At 38.6% G+C, this 12,054-nt stretch overlaps 1 protein-coding gene and 3 pseudogenes across 4 annotated transcripts, besides 1 other annotated feature; 2 read left to right on the top strand and 2 right to left on the bottom strand.

Moving 5' to 3' along the window:
- Nucleotides 1–12,054: part of a mobile genetic element that runs on past both edges of the window.
- TVAGG3_0196340 lies at nt 4,313–4,699 on the top strand (annotated as a pseudogene). Its single transcript has one exon. A coding segment is annotated over exon 1 (387 nt).
- TVAGG3_0196330 lies at nt 5,051–5,472 on the top strand (annotated as a pseudogene). The gene has a single exon. A coding segment is annotated over exon 1 (422 nt).
- On the bottom strand, nt 7,583–8,519 carry TVAGG3_0196320 (uncharacterized protein; the record flags this gene model as incomplete). Its single annotated transcript, XM_051226181.1, has 1 exon — nt 7,583–8,519. A coding segment is annotated over one exon (937 nt), but the record flags the coding sequence as incomplete, so codon positions are not given.
- On the bottom strand, nt 9,774–9,949 carry TVAGG3_0196310 (annotated as a pseudogene). Its single transcript has one exon. A coding segment is annotated over exon 1 (176 nt).

The following is a 12,054-nucleotide window of genomic DNA, read 5'->3' as shown; positions in this document are numbered from 1 at the left end:
CGTCAATTTATTTCTGTAGTTGGGTTTTATTTTGTCATATGGAAACATGTTTTTCAATTACTAAACATTTCATTATTTTTTGGTACTGTCCATTTGAGTTTCTTCAAATTATCATCTTCTCATTTCCTATGTCTGCAAAGTAAGTTTTTATGATATTTTGCCAAACTTTCGTTTGCAAGGTCATGTACAATAGTGTTCTCTTTCTTCTCTTCTCCCTAACTTTCTTTAAAACTCTTCACAAATTATACCATCTCTTATGGTTCTGTGTAGTTCTTTTGAGATAAATGTTCTAGAACGTCAGGTGTTATATTTCCCTCAGCCATGTTCATTTCATACTGGTCCAAAATATCTGCATTTTTCATATCTTTCAATGGCATTAAAGCCGCCGCTGCAAAATACCGCTATATCTAGGTTCACCATTTCACTTCCATTGCGCTACAACTTCTGGAATTGAGGTTGTAAGTTTATGACACACCACCTATTCCCGAATTTAGCCTTTATGACCCCATCTATTGGTAGTTTCCATAGGTCTGCAGAAACAAAGTAGGTTTGTTTCCATCTTGGTTAGGTTTCTGAATGCAACTTTAAACAATGTTTCATTTCTATAATGTTTTGTTGAAATTTAACTCTTTTTTTCACCGAGTTCAGCCAAGATTGAACGTTCATTATGCTTCGTAGTAAAAAGGGTTGTTGTATTTTGCGCTCCATTTTCTTTCAGTTACTTCCATTCTATGCTGAATATTTTCATCTGGTGTTTGGAGCTCTTTATGTATGTCGGTGAAAATTTTTCGATTATCTCTACTATTGTCAGTGCCGATTTTTCTTAGACTTTGGAAAGATTCCAGGTATTCTCATTATACTCTTGGTTGAGGGTCAAGATTTTTCGGCTGTTTCCAAATCTTCATCTAGTTCGTGACGTTTTGGTTTCCAAAGGAGGGACTTGTTCGTTTTCCTTCAGGCTCTTCAGCTGTTGTTGCTGAACTATTCTTCCATGTTGGTTGTATCTGAACTTCTTTCCTGTTGAGTTTCTTGTACCTCATCTGCTGGCATTTCAATTATTCCGAGGACCGTTTTTTAAAAAGTTCCCTATCTAAGTCATTCGGACTCATAAACCTTTCTTCTTTTCGGTCCGTCTCTATTTTTTACGCGTTTCATGACAGAGAGTTGAATTATCATTTAGCTCTGACATCAATATCTCGGAGTAAATTCATTCATGTCATTGGATGATATTGCTATTAAAATCATATTCCTTAGCGAGCTTCGTTTTATTTTCCAGGTTTGAAATTATATACCCATTTGGTGCTGAACCATCTAAAGCTAAATAGGTTTCGGTTATCATTATTTCCTTCCTTGAACTTTTCTAATAGCTTCTTTATATTCTGTCACTAAAGTTCAAGAGTATCTGGGTAACCATATCTTTCCTTAAGCATTTTTAAGAATTCTTTGGTTTCCTTGTTTCTCTACTTCTTTTACTGTCCTTTGCTCTGTTTGTGTTGTTGTTGTGTTGGTTGCTGTTTGCGGGATTTTTGAACTGTTGGTTGCTGTGCTGGATTTTGAACTGTTGGTTGTTGTGTTGGTTGTTGTTTGGTGGTTGCTGGGATTATTGAACTCGTTGGTTGTTGTGTTGGTTTGTTGTTGTGGTGCTGGATTTTGAATGTTGGTTGTTGTGTTGGTTGTTGTTGTGGTGCAGCCTGTGTCTGTTGGTCCATGTGACCGATTTGTAAATGTTTTAGGTAGTCCCTGGTGCAGGTGCTTCTCTGGAGGGTTTGGTGTATATTAAGTTCCACAGCTGCGCACATATGTTCCATCTGCAGCATAATGTCCATACCATGACTTTTCGTTTTTTAAGAAAGCATTCCTACTAGCGTCTGTTTTGGTCTGTTGTACTCTTGTTTCTTGACTTTCCACAAACAGTTGGCCTCTAACGGCGGTTCAATAGGCACTTTGAACTGCCTGTCTCGTTGCTGCATCTGTTATTTTCGTCATATTTTTGTGCTACTTCTTTTAACTCTTTGTCGAAACCTTCAGACTTCAGTTTCTTTTCCAGATGTGAGGAAGTTCCGCTTCACTAGTTCTCACCTTACTTTATGAAGAGCTTTCGAATGCGTTTCTTTAAAGTCAGCATTTCATTAAAGGCTTCATTTTGAACTTTTCATCGCTTGCATTTTGTCCTTATTGACCCTATAAGTTGGGCTGCTTTAGCGTTCTTCGGGGCATCTAACCAGTCATTATTACTTTTATAATTCGTGCGCTTTTCATTGCCTTTTGCATGGCTGCGTCGTTAGTTTTTACTTTTCTTGTTGCTAAGTTTTCATACTGGTACGGCCTTTGGTTTTGCAACTGTTTCAAAAGTTTTTCTGCCTTTACATTTTGCTTCAACTTCTTTTTTTATACTCATCGCTAATCCATATATGTTCTTCAGGGCTTTTTGTTTTATTTCTTCATCTTCAGTTACTTTTATATTGAGTAGTATGGTTGTGTGTGTTTATAACATTCTTGTTTCCCTTTTTGCTTACTTCTGCCTGCTTTTTCTGACCTTTTTTTTCGCATATTCCTCTGTACTTTAGTTCTTTTCAGTTGTTTCTTCTTTTATAATTTTTGGGTGTAAAATATCATTTGAAAATTCAAGAGTTTTTAGAACCATGGTTAGAAAGCGTGTTTAGAAACATGTTAGATGTCAAGCTTCTAAACAATCAAGAAATTTTTTGCTGAATTCAAGCAACAAAGATTCAACTTGTAAAAAGTCAACTTGAAAAATTGTAAGTGTTGAGTCTTAGTAAGATGTGTAGCTTCCTTAAACGCAAATACGCAATTTGCTGAGTTTTAGTGTTACGTGAAGAGAAGTACAATGAATTCAATTACGAGTACAATTGGCAATGACAACTAAAGGCAATCTATTTTTTCTTTTTGCCACAAGGGTACTTCTTCTCTTCCAATGGTTCGGCAGAACTATACTCACTCATGAGAATGCCAAAACGGTTTTAATAGAAAAAGTGTCCATTTTTCTCATGTCGAAGACTCGAAGATGCAACACTTCAAAATACCTGACGAACTCAAAGAGCACATGGCAGTATGTTTCTTGAAACTTCTTTGATTCTCCAGGTACAACCTGTGGAAAATCTGAAGAACTCCGACACAGAGAATTTGGAGAAATTGCACTCCAATACTACCTCGACAAACAAAGGGTAAACAAAGGGTAAAATAAGACTAAAAACTTAACGTTTAAAAAGTGAACATTTTTATGAAGCTCCGAGTCACGAGAAAACTTGTCAGATGTTAGCAGCTTACTCCCCCCGAGGAGGATGGAAGCGTTACATACATCAGGTTCAAAAACAACGAACCTGGAATTGCGTACAAATTCGCAATTACATGACCATGGAGAGTAGAAAGGTTTCCTACAAGAGAACCAGCTCTAAACAACTCAGAAAAAAGAATAAAAAGTTTAACTCGTAATTGTTATTTTTTTTACTTGTATGGCAAGCTGCAAGAATGAAGTCGACTTATCTCAGTCTTTGTCTTGACCATTGGACGCTCTTGCGAGTACGTCTGTTTTGCGGTCTCCAGCTGGTGTCTGACCTTCGTAATTGCGCATGTTCTGAGAGCTCCAACTGTAATGATTGTAGATGAGAGTCTCTCAGACTGCTTGAGGTAGTCTTCACGGTCACGAACCGAATCTGTTGGTACGAGCGAATCGGTCGATTTGAAGGAAGAGACTGAAAGCCTGTCGTCTTCCATAGGGGCTGTTGGCATAATCTTTGCGTAAGCGGTTCAGACTTCTCTCGAACTCTCTTGGTCTCTTTCGATTGAGATTGATGTTGGAATTGCTGGGGGAGCTATTTGTTGGAACATCCAAGGGTGGGAAGTAAGGCATAGGCTGAGGAGGTAGGGTAGTTTCGGGAAGCTTGTGGTAGGTAGTAGACCTTGAGGTGGAAATTGGTAGTAAATTTGGTGGAGGGACTTGCTGGAACTGAGGTTGTGTGGTTGCGAGGTGCAGGGGCTTTCGGTACTTCTGGCTTTGGAAGAGCATCAGGAAGAGGAACGTCAGTCATCCGTTTGTGTCCTGTCGAAGGAAAATATTTTCCTGTCGGAAGGAAAACTTTTTCTGTCGGAAGGAAAAACTTTTTCCTGTCGGAAGGAAGAACTTTTTCTGTTGGAAGGAAAAACTTTTTCTGAGTTCGACAAAAAGTTTCTCATTTTCGAAAATTTGAATGGTTAAGGACGGACAACTGGGAAGAACTTTTTCTGTCGAAGAAAAATTTTTCCCTTTGTCCGGAAAATTTTTTCCAGTTGTCGGAAAATATTTTCCTGTCGGATGAAGGACTCGGAATGCAAGAAGGACTTGAGAGGCAATTTACCTAATTGAAATTAACGACTGCGTAAAAGACTACTTGCGCAAGGTCATGAAGCCCAAGGTCAAGTTCATCTCTATTACTGGAAGGTCTACACTTCAGCTTCGAGACTTCGACTGGAATTCCAATTCAAATACCAGACGGGACAGCCTACGATGGCATAAAGGACGCCAAAAGAGAAGCTCTTGTTAAGTTCCTAAACAAACGTCCTTGGAATAAAAATACCAAACAAGGAGAACCCCCTACCCCATATGAAATTGGCAATTCAGTCTCTCCTTCACTTCTCGGGTCAGCGTTTCACATAACCTGTGAAGGCGACATTCAGCCAGTTCTTTCAGCCAGTTCAGTAAACATCTCATTTTAACTTCACTTTTTTTTATGTTTTACTCACACTCGTACTCAACAGGTTTGTTACAACTATTTCAACTGTGAACCTGTATTGACCGGTCTTCCTGCAAATGCAAGTTCGGTCAATACACAATTTATGGTGGCAAGAGGGACAGTGGGGAATGTTATTCTGACATCTGTTGTTGCGCTCGAGAGAGATTTGAAATTTCAGAGCCACTCCCCAAGAACTCCAACACCAACACTCAAGTTGCCAAAGACTCATGTGAAGAAGAAGCCTTCTGGTAAGTTTTCTTAGCCATATACATGGCACGCTTTTGGAGTTTGAGTAAAAACATTTTTTTCATTTTTTTTGAATGAAGCAAGTTAAATTCGTCCCACACCAATCTCAATGGACCGATGAAGAGTTTCAAGCCATGGTTGAAGGCGTTGAGAACGACATAGACGGCGAACTTGAAGGAGCTCAAACCACAATTGCAACCAAAATTGCACAAGTCAAGAACAGATAGCTCCACTTAAAGCTACCAAAGCTACTCTTGACCTCATGGATAGTTACCGTTTAGATGTCAAGAGTGGAATAAGACAATTAAAATTAAAACTTCTAAACTACGAAGCTATACTCCAAAAGTTAGCAGAAATGAGAAGACTTTACCAGAGCTACTTACATGTAAGGACTTACCTTCAAGCAGGTCCGACCAAAGATGAATTTTCTGACATTGTCCCAATTTTGTCCGAAAGTCAGCTCAGATGTTTTGAACTGCTCCCAAACATATCCAGAATATGAACGTTTGCCTGAACTCTTCCGCAATCTCAAAAAACGTTTTTTGGTTCTCATGTTCGGAAACTTTTATCGGAAGAGACAAACAAACGTTCAGAAGAAGAACAAGAATTATTTTAAACTTGTTGTATGACATAACTGTCATAACAAGCTTTTTGAAGTAAAACCGCCATTCTCAAACCACTTCATTTTTCGATGTCCGAACAAGCACCGAAGCCGAAACACAATGGCAGATGTCCTTTCAATGTTGCCAGACAAGCGCCCAGTTCAAATTCAAATTTTGAATTTGAAAGCTCATCTGACAAACACCGTTAAGACTCTCCAAAGTAGTCTTATGGAAGAGATGAAGGTTAAAGGTGAGTTCCTCATGAACCAAGCTTCCAATGAGAAAGCCTGAAACGATTTGACGGAAACCTTGCGCATTTACGCGAGAGAGAACCGAGACCTTGCCAGACTCATCTACCGTTTCTTCGAAGAGATAGATGCCATCTGGAAGGTACTCGAAAGGACAGAACTCCAACACCGTATTCGTGAGTACCAATTGAAGAAGGAATTGTCGAGGAAGAAGAGGAAGAAAGAACACGAAGAAGAAGAGAAGAAGATGAAGAAGAGAAACACGAAGAAGAGGAAGTTTGGGCAACCCTTGTTGCCGATGACGCTTACGAAATTTCCCAACCCTACCCATACCAATCCGCAACAAGGAGACAGGCAAGGTTCTTCTTACCCCAGTCCTCAACAACTTGGGACACTTGAACCTTAACCTTCGGAATCGCGGTTCAATCTCCATGGGCAAGCTTGTCGCAATTCAATGGGTTCCAAATCAGACAAGAAGACGAGGGTCAGACACATTGACGGTGACAAGCTCAACAACCGTAAGGAGAACCTCGAGTGGTTCTAAGAGTAAAAAAAATTTTATTTAGGGGGAAACCCCAGTAAATTTAAGGTTTTTATTTAGATTAAGTAGCTTAAATTAAGGGTAAATTTGGATAAGTAGTTCCTGACCTCTGAATTGGAACTCTTTCGTCATCCCAGTTGCGTAGGAGGTCGTCCCAGAGGAGTTGGTAGAATTGCCAATCCAAGGACGATTTGTCTCCCAGGCATTGAGGATGTACTGCTCGTAGAGTTTCATGACCTCTGCCTTGCACCAGACACCCTCTCCCTTGGAACGTAAGGCTTCTTCGAAGTGCTCGAATGCGATTGGCTGCTTGGACCATCTGAAATGACACTTTTTGTCCGTTTGGTCAATGTTCGTGTCTCGTGCCATAGTCGACGAAAATACAACAAACAGGTTATATATGAGTTTGAGACCAAGAATTCCCCACATTTTAAATTCAAATTCGAATAAAAATTTTTTTACTTCATGCAATGTTTTATTTCTGTGCCGTCTTCAAGTATGCCCCAATACTTACGCTTGGAGAGGACATGAACTTCGGTGAAAATTTTGTCCAATTTGAATTGACCCATCTTTTTCACCGACCATACCCATTTCAATGAGTTTGTTGTATCCTTCTTCGTTCGTCATGAGTGCGTCAATGTTCTCATAGTAAACCTTCACTTTGGATTTGACCTCGAGAAGAATTTGTTGTAGTTGTCAAGGACTGCCTTTGCGAACTGAGGGTAAGACCAATGTTCGACAATAGGTTTTAATGTGGTTACTAAGCCACTTTGACCTTGAGTGAATTCGTACTTCAAAACAAAAGGAGAAAACCTTTCAACAAAGTTGTCGACCTTCTCATAATGTTTACTCTTCATCTCTTGAGGTTTCTTAATGGAATATCCCCATTGAATTCATAAGCAATTTGAGTGTCATTGCAAGTTTGGGGTTTGAAGCTTTCCTAATATCATCAGTTGTTGTATGACTTTTCCAACTGTATAGTTCCTTCCTGGGAACTCACCGTCTTCGTTTGGAATTCCAGTTGGGAATATTGGACAAACCTCATGTACGCAGCGTTAAGGTCGACATAGTATATCTTTTCATCTGAGTCGAACTTGTCGCAACCAATTGGTCCAGTTTGTGGAAATTCAAGTGAGTCTCTTATCTTCTGAGAAACTTCTCCTGTTATCTCATAAACATCGTCGAAGCAACCTGTTTCATATAAAACCTTCTGACCTAACTCAGATGCTCTCCAATACAATTTGACGTCAATTGGATGTCTCAATGGAAGTTTGTTTATAGCATCTTGAAGTTCTTGCAACCTCATTGGAAGTTCTTCTGGTTCAGGTTGGTATCCGAACAATCCAACTCCTTTTGGAACTGTGTACTTCTTTTGTGCTAGAACTTTGTCTGGAACAACTTTTGGTCTTGCTAACAATGAAAAGTTTGTTTCGTCTTTTGGTACAAAAGTTTCTGTCAGCTTGTCATCTGGAATTGGTTCCAACAAGCCTTTCTCGAAAAGAATGTTTACAGCTCTGACAATGTTGCACTTGCCTTTTCCGAACAATGGGTTTGTAAGACTTTCGTTCAACATGAAGTGGTTGTGGACAATTGCAATCTTCAACCATGGTAAATTGAACTCAACAACATAGTCGTCATGTGAAGAACCTTTAGCTGTAGGTATGTTGACTCGGATATTGACATTTGCCAACGGTGCAATTTTTGCCAATTGACCTCTGAGAATGTACCTTGTCTTCACACATGACTCAAGGTACTTCATCTTCTCTTCTGTAACAAGACCAGAGTTCCTGAGACATGTAAGAATGCAAGGTTCATTGACAATTGTTTCAATTGAATTGTAAATTCCATACCTTGTCAAGTCAATGTCAGACTTATTTATGAACGGAAAGTATCCAGCATGTTGTCTGACTGCTTGAGGGTTAGGTTGGTACCATTCGAACTTGACACTTGCAATTCCTTCAATTGCATTCAAAATGTCTGAGTCGGAGTCAACCATTTGTTCTCTCTTTGTAGTCTTGAAAGCGTCAAGAAGCATTGCAGCTGTTGTGACATTGCCATTTGCATAGTAAATGTGACCATCCAAATCTGTTATGGTCAATCTGAGATTGTGTCCTTTCTTATTTCCGTCTTGAATTGCAGCAAGTACACCCATGAAGCCTTCTTTGTTCTTTCCTTCGTCAAAGTTTACTGTAAAGGTTCGACCAGATGTAATTTGACTTCTAACTTCACGATACTTTTCATATGCATATCTTGTTCTTTCCATGGGAGCATGACCATCCTCTGCACTACCTTTTTTCCTTTCTCAAAGGATGCAATTGTTCGTCATGTTTCCAGTAGAATCTGGCAAAGCCGTCGTGTCCTTCAACTTGAGGTTCACTAACATCGAAAGGCATGTCCATAAGACGTTCTTCTTCTAACCTCTCTAGTCTGTTTGGATAATTGGCACGTGCTGTTTCCAAACCATTTCGTAGCGAAGACCCAGCCAGTTTGTCATAGACTTTTATGGGTCTTCCCTTCCTATATTTAAAATTCTTCGAAACTCTCCAACCATATCTTTGCAACTCTGCTTTTATTCTAGCAGACCTTGTCCATTCTATATGGGGCATTTTTATAAAAATAAAAAAATATTTTTTTCTTTACTTAACATAACCGCCTGCTGCCATAAGTCTTTGACGCCAACCCATACCAGCTAATGAAGGTTGACTTGGTTTAGTTTGGAAACTAAACCTTTGGTTTTGGTTTATCTTCAGTTTTTGGTTTCTCTTCTTCTATCGGTTTTTCGTCACTTTTCGGTTCCTCTGACTTTACTTCACTTGCAGGAACAGTTGTGTCGTCAACATCTTCATAAATTATATGCCATTTGTTTTTGTTTTCCTTTCAACTTTTTGTGTTTGTTGTAAAGTTTAGAATATTTCGACTCTAAGTCAATGAGATGTTCTATAATGAACTGTTGGTCAGTGAAGTAAACTTTTCCATCTGTTGTCTCGAAAGCTCCTTCAGACTTCAATATTTTATTTGTGAGAGTCTGTTTCTTTTTTGAGATACTAGCCGTTCCATTTCTATGAAAAGTGACTTTATAGTTAGGGTTTGTATTTCCAGACCTGGCACTTTCTATTATTGAATTTTTCTCTTCATCGGTAAGTTCTTTGACAGGTTTTGACAATGGTTCTGAACTTTTTGTTTGTGGTGTCAAATCTACCGTTTCAACTTCTTCGGCATTTCATCTCAGTAAAAAATTTTAGTTTGGTTTGTTTTCAACTGGTGTTGTTTTTTAAGTCGGTCTAAAACTTCCTGAGGTATAGGAAGAACTTGACAAACACGTTGTGTAACTGCTGGAAGTCGACAAATCCATCTTGAACCCATTTGTCTCAATGCTGTATTGTTCATTTCATCTCAGTAAAAAACTTTACATTCCCCAAGTTTGAGGCGGTTGCGGTTGGTTGTTGTTTACCCACTGTTGTGCATGGTTATATCCTCTGTTAAAGAATCTTTCACCTTGGTCCATGTAGTGTCCTGCTTGGTTATAGTAGTCATTTGCTTTGTTATAGTAGTTTCCTGCTTGTCTTCCTACATTGTCCATCCATCCTTGAACTTTTCCTCTTGTTTCAGGATTTGGAATAAGATTTGCTGCATCTCGTGCTACATCCCAACCTTTCTGTACAGTTTGTATAATAGGTTGTGCTTTCTCTTTAAGTATACCTAATGTACTCAAAATCTTCCTTCCAATCCAAATGCACCTCTGGCTATTGTTCCCACTGCGGGCAAAAATCTGGATGCAACTCCTGCTAATGCGCCAAATAAACCCATTTCTTATGGGTAAAAAATGACGAATCCAAACAAGGACCCGTATGTTTCTAAAGCAACAAAGAAAGCACTCATGGTAAAAATCTTTAGTTCAACACCCAAATGCTTGGTTTATGGATATCTTGGAAAACATTCCGAGAGTTAGAACAGATGGACCTCATACTGGCTAATATTTGTCGGTCAAAACACAAGATACTGTGAAGCCATACCATTACAGTCCAAAATATTTTAGATGTGAAAACTGCTTTGACAATATTCGTTGACAAATACCATCCAACAAAACTGACATCTGACTGTGAACGTTCTTTCAAATCAGACGATATTAAAAACTATCTGCGTTCAAAAAATGTAAACCAATATTTCATTGTCGACCAAAACCATTCTGCTCTTGGTGTCATTGACAGTTGTATAAAAATCTTAAGAGACTTAAATCAACCACAAGGTGGTGAAGTAAATGAAATGTCATATGACGACAAATATAGACACTTCTCCATGGCAAAGATGAGACAAGTTTTAAATATTTACAATAGCCGTAAACAAAAAGGTTTGGGAAACCACTCCCCGAAGAATGAAAAACAACCCCGACTTAGAGAAAGACTATATATTTAATAGTTTAGTCAAAAGAGACAAACAAGAAAGAATGCCAGGCTTCAAACTTAAGAAAGGTGACAAAGTAAAAATAGAATACCTAAACGCGACCCATATGAAAATACTATTGACTATGACAACAATGGGAACTCGACAGGTACTCACATTCGTGTTTCGTAAAAATAGAAGAAAGTATACAAAGAATATTATGAAGTTTTAGGCAAAATGGCAAAATGTACACACTGCAAGCAGAAATAAAACGACTATTGTCAGACCTCGTTTCAAACTTGTCAAAGTTCAAGGTGGTATACTTTCAAAGACAGTTCCTAACAAATATAAGACACTCCTGACGAATATGCTAAAGAAGTTGAAAATGACGACTAAGCAATTCTATACCATGCGTAAACTGTCATGTAAGGTGGCATGTAGTCTTTACTTTGTCCCGTTGTTTGTGTATACCCTGAAACGCGATGTGTATGGTTTCCTTCTCCCTGTGTGCTACCCCAGAAACAATTTATAGCAAACTGAACGTCGTCTTTAACATCATATCCTTTACCTTTTTTCATTGCTGACCATCCCAAAATCTATGCTTATGCCAACCTGCTTCAGATGTACTTAAATCTATGTAGTGACTGTGCGCAGGTAAATTTGCACCTGAAATCGTTTTACTTCCACCTGTTTCCTTTGAAGAGTTTGCACAATACAAAAACCTGTCGACTATTTGAGTCCAAGTTCCAAAACCAAGTACTACTTCTGGTTTGGTAGAGTTCATTGACGTGTAAATAGAACCTATAGGATATACTGTTTGAAGTATTTCTGTCTTTAACGTTTGAAGCTCTGTTTTGTCAGCTTTGTTGTCATATAAATCTTGAGCAGTGAATTTAACATTGTTTTCATCCTCCATGACATAGACATTTCTACATCTAGTGTATTTCATCGTCGTTATGTCATCCTCCGATGTTAAACCTTGTGGAAAGTTAGGAGGTTTCCAATTTAATACATCCCCACCAGTTCCATCAGGTTCTTCAACCGTTCCTGCAATATTTTCTATACCAACAGTTGCGAAGAAATCGTGTGTATGTCCAACGTCACTTTTCCTGTTTAAGGTTTCTTGTAAGTTTGTAATATTTGTAATGGTATGTGTATGAGTCTTTTTAGAATATTCTTTGTCAGCTCTTGTCACTTCACTTGACATTTTATTGTCAACATATGTTTTATCTGCTTTGTCATCTAACATTGCTGGTAGTTCATCTACGTCATAGATGTTATGTGTATGATGTTTTTGTGGGTATGTT

This window comes from Trichomonas vaginalis, chromosome IV (genome assembly GCF_026262505.1).
Source record: "Trichomonas vaginalis G3 chromosome IV, whole genome shotgun sequence".
In the NCBI taxonomy this organism is placed as follows: domain Eukaryota; phylum Parabasalia; order Trichomonadida; family Trichomonadidae; genus Trichomonas; species Trichomonas vaginalis.
The sequence above is the reverse complement of the archived record's forward strand: the minus strand, read 5'-3'. Positions and strand labels throughout refer to the sequence as shown.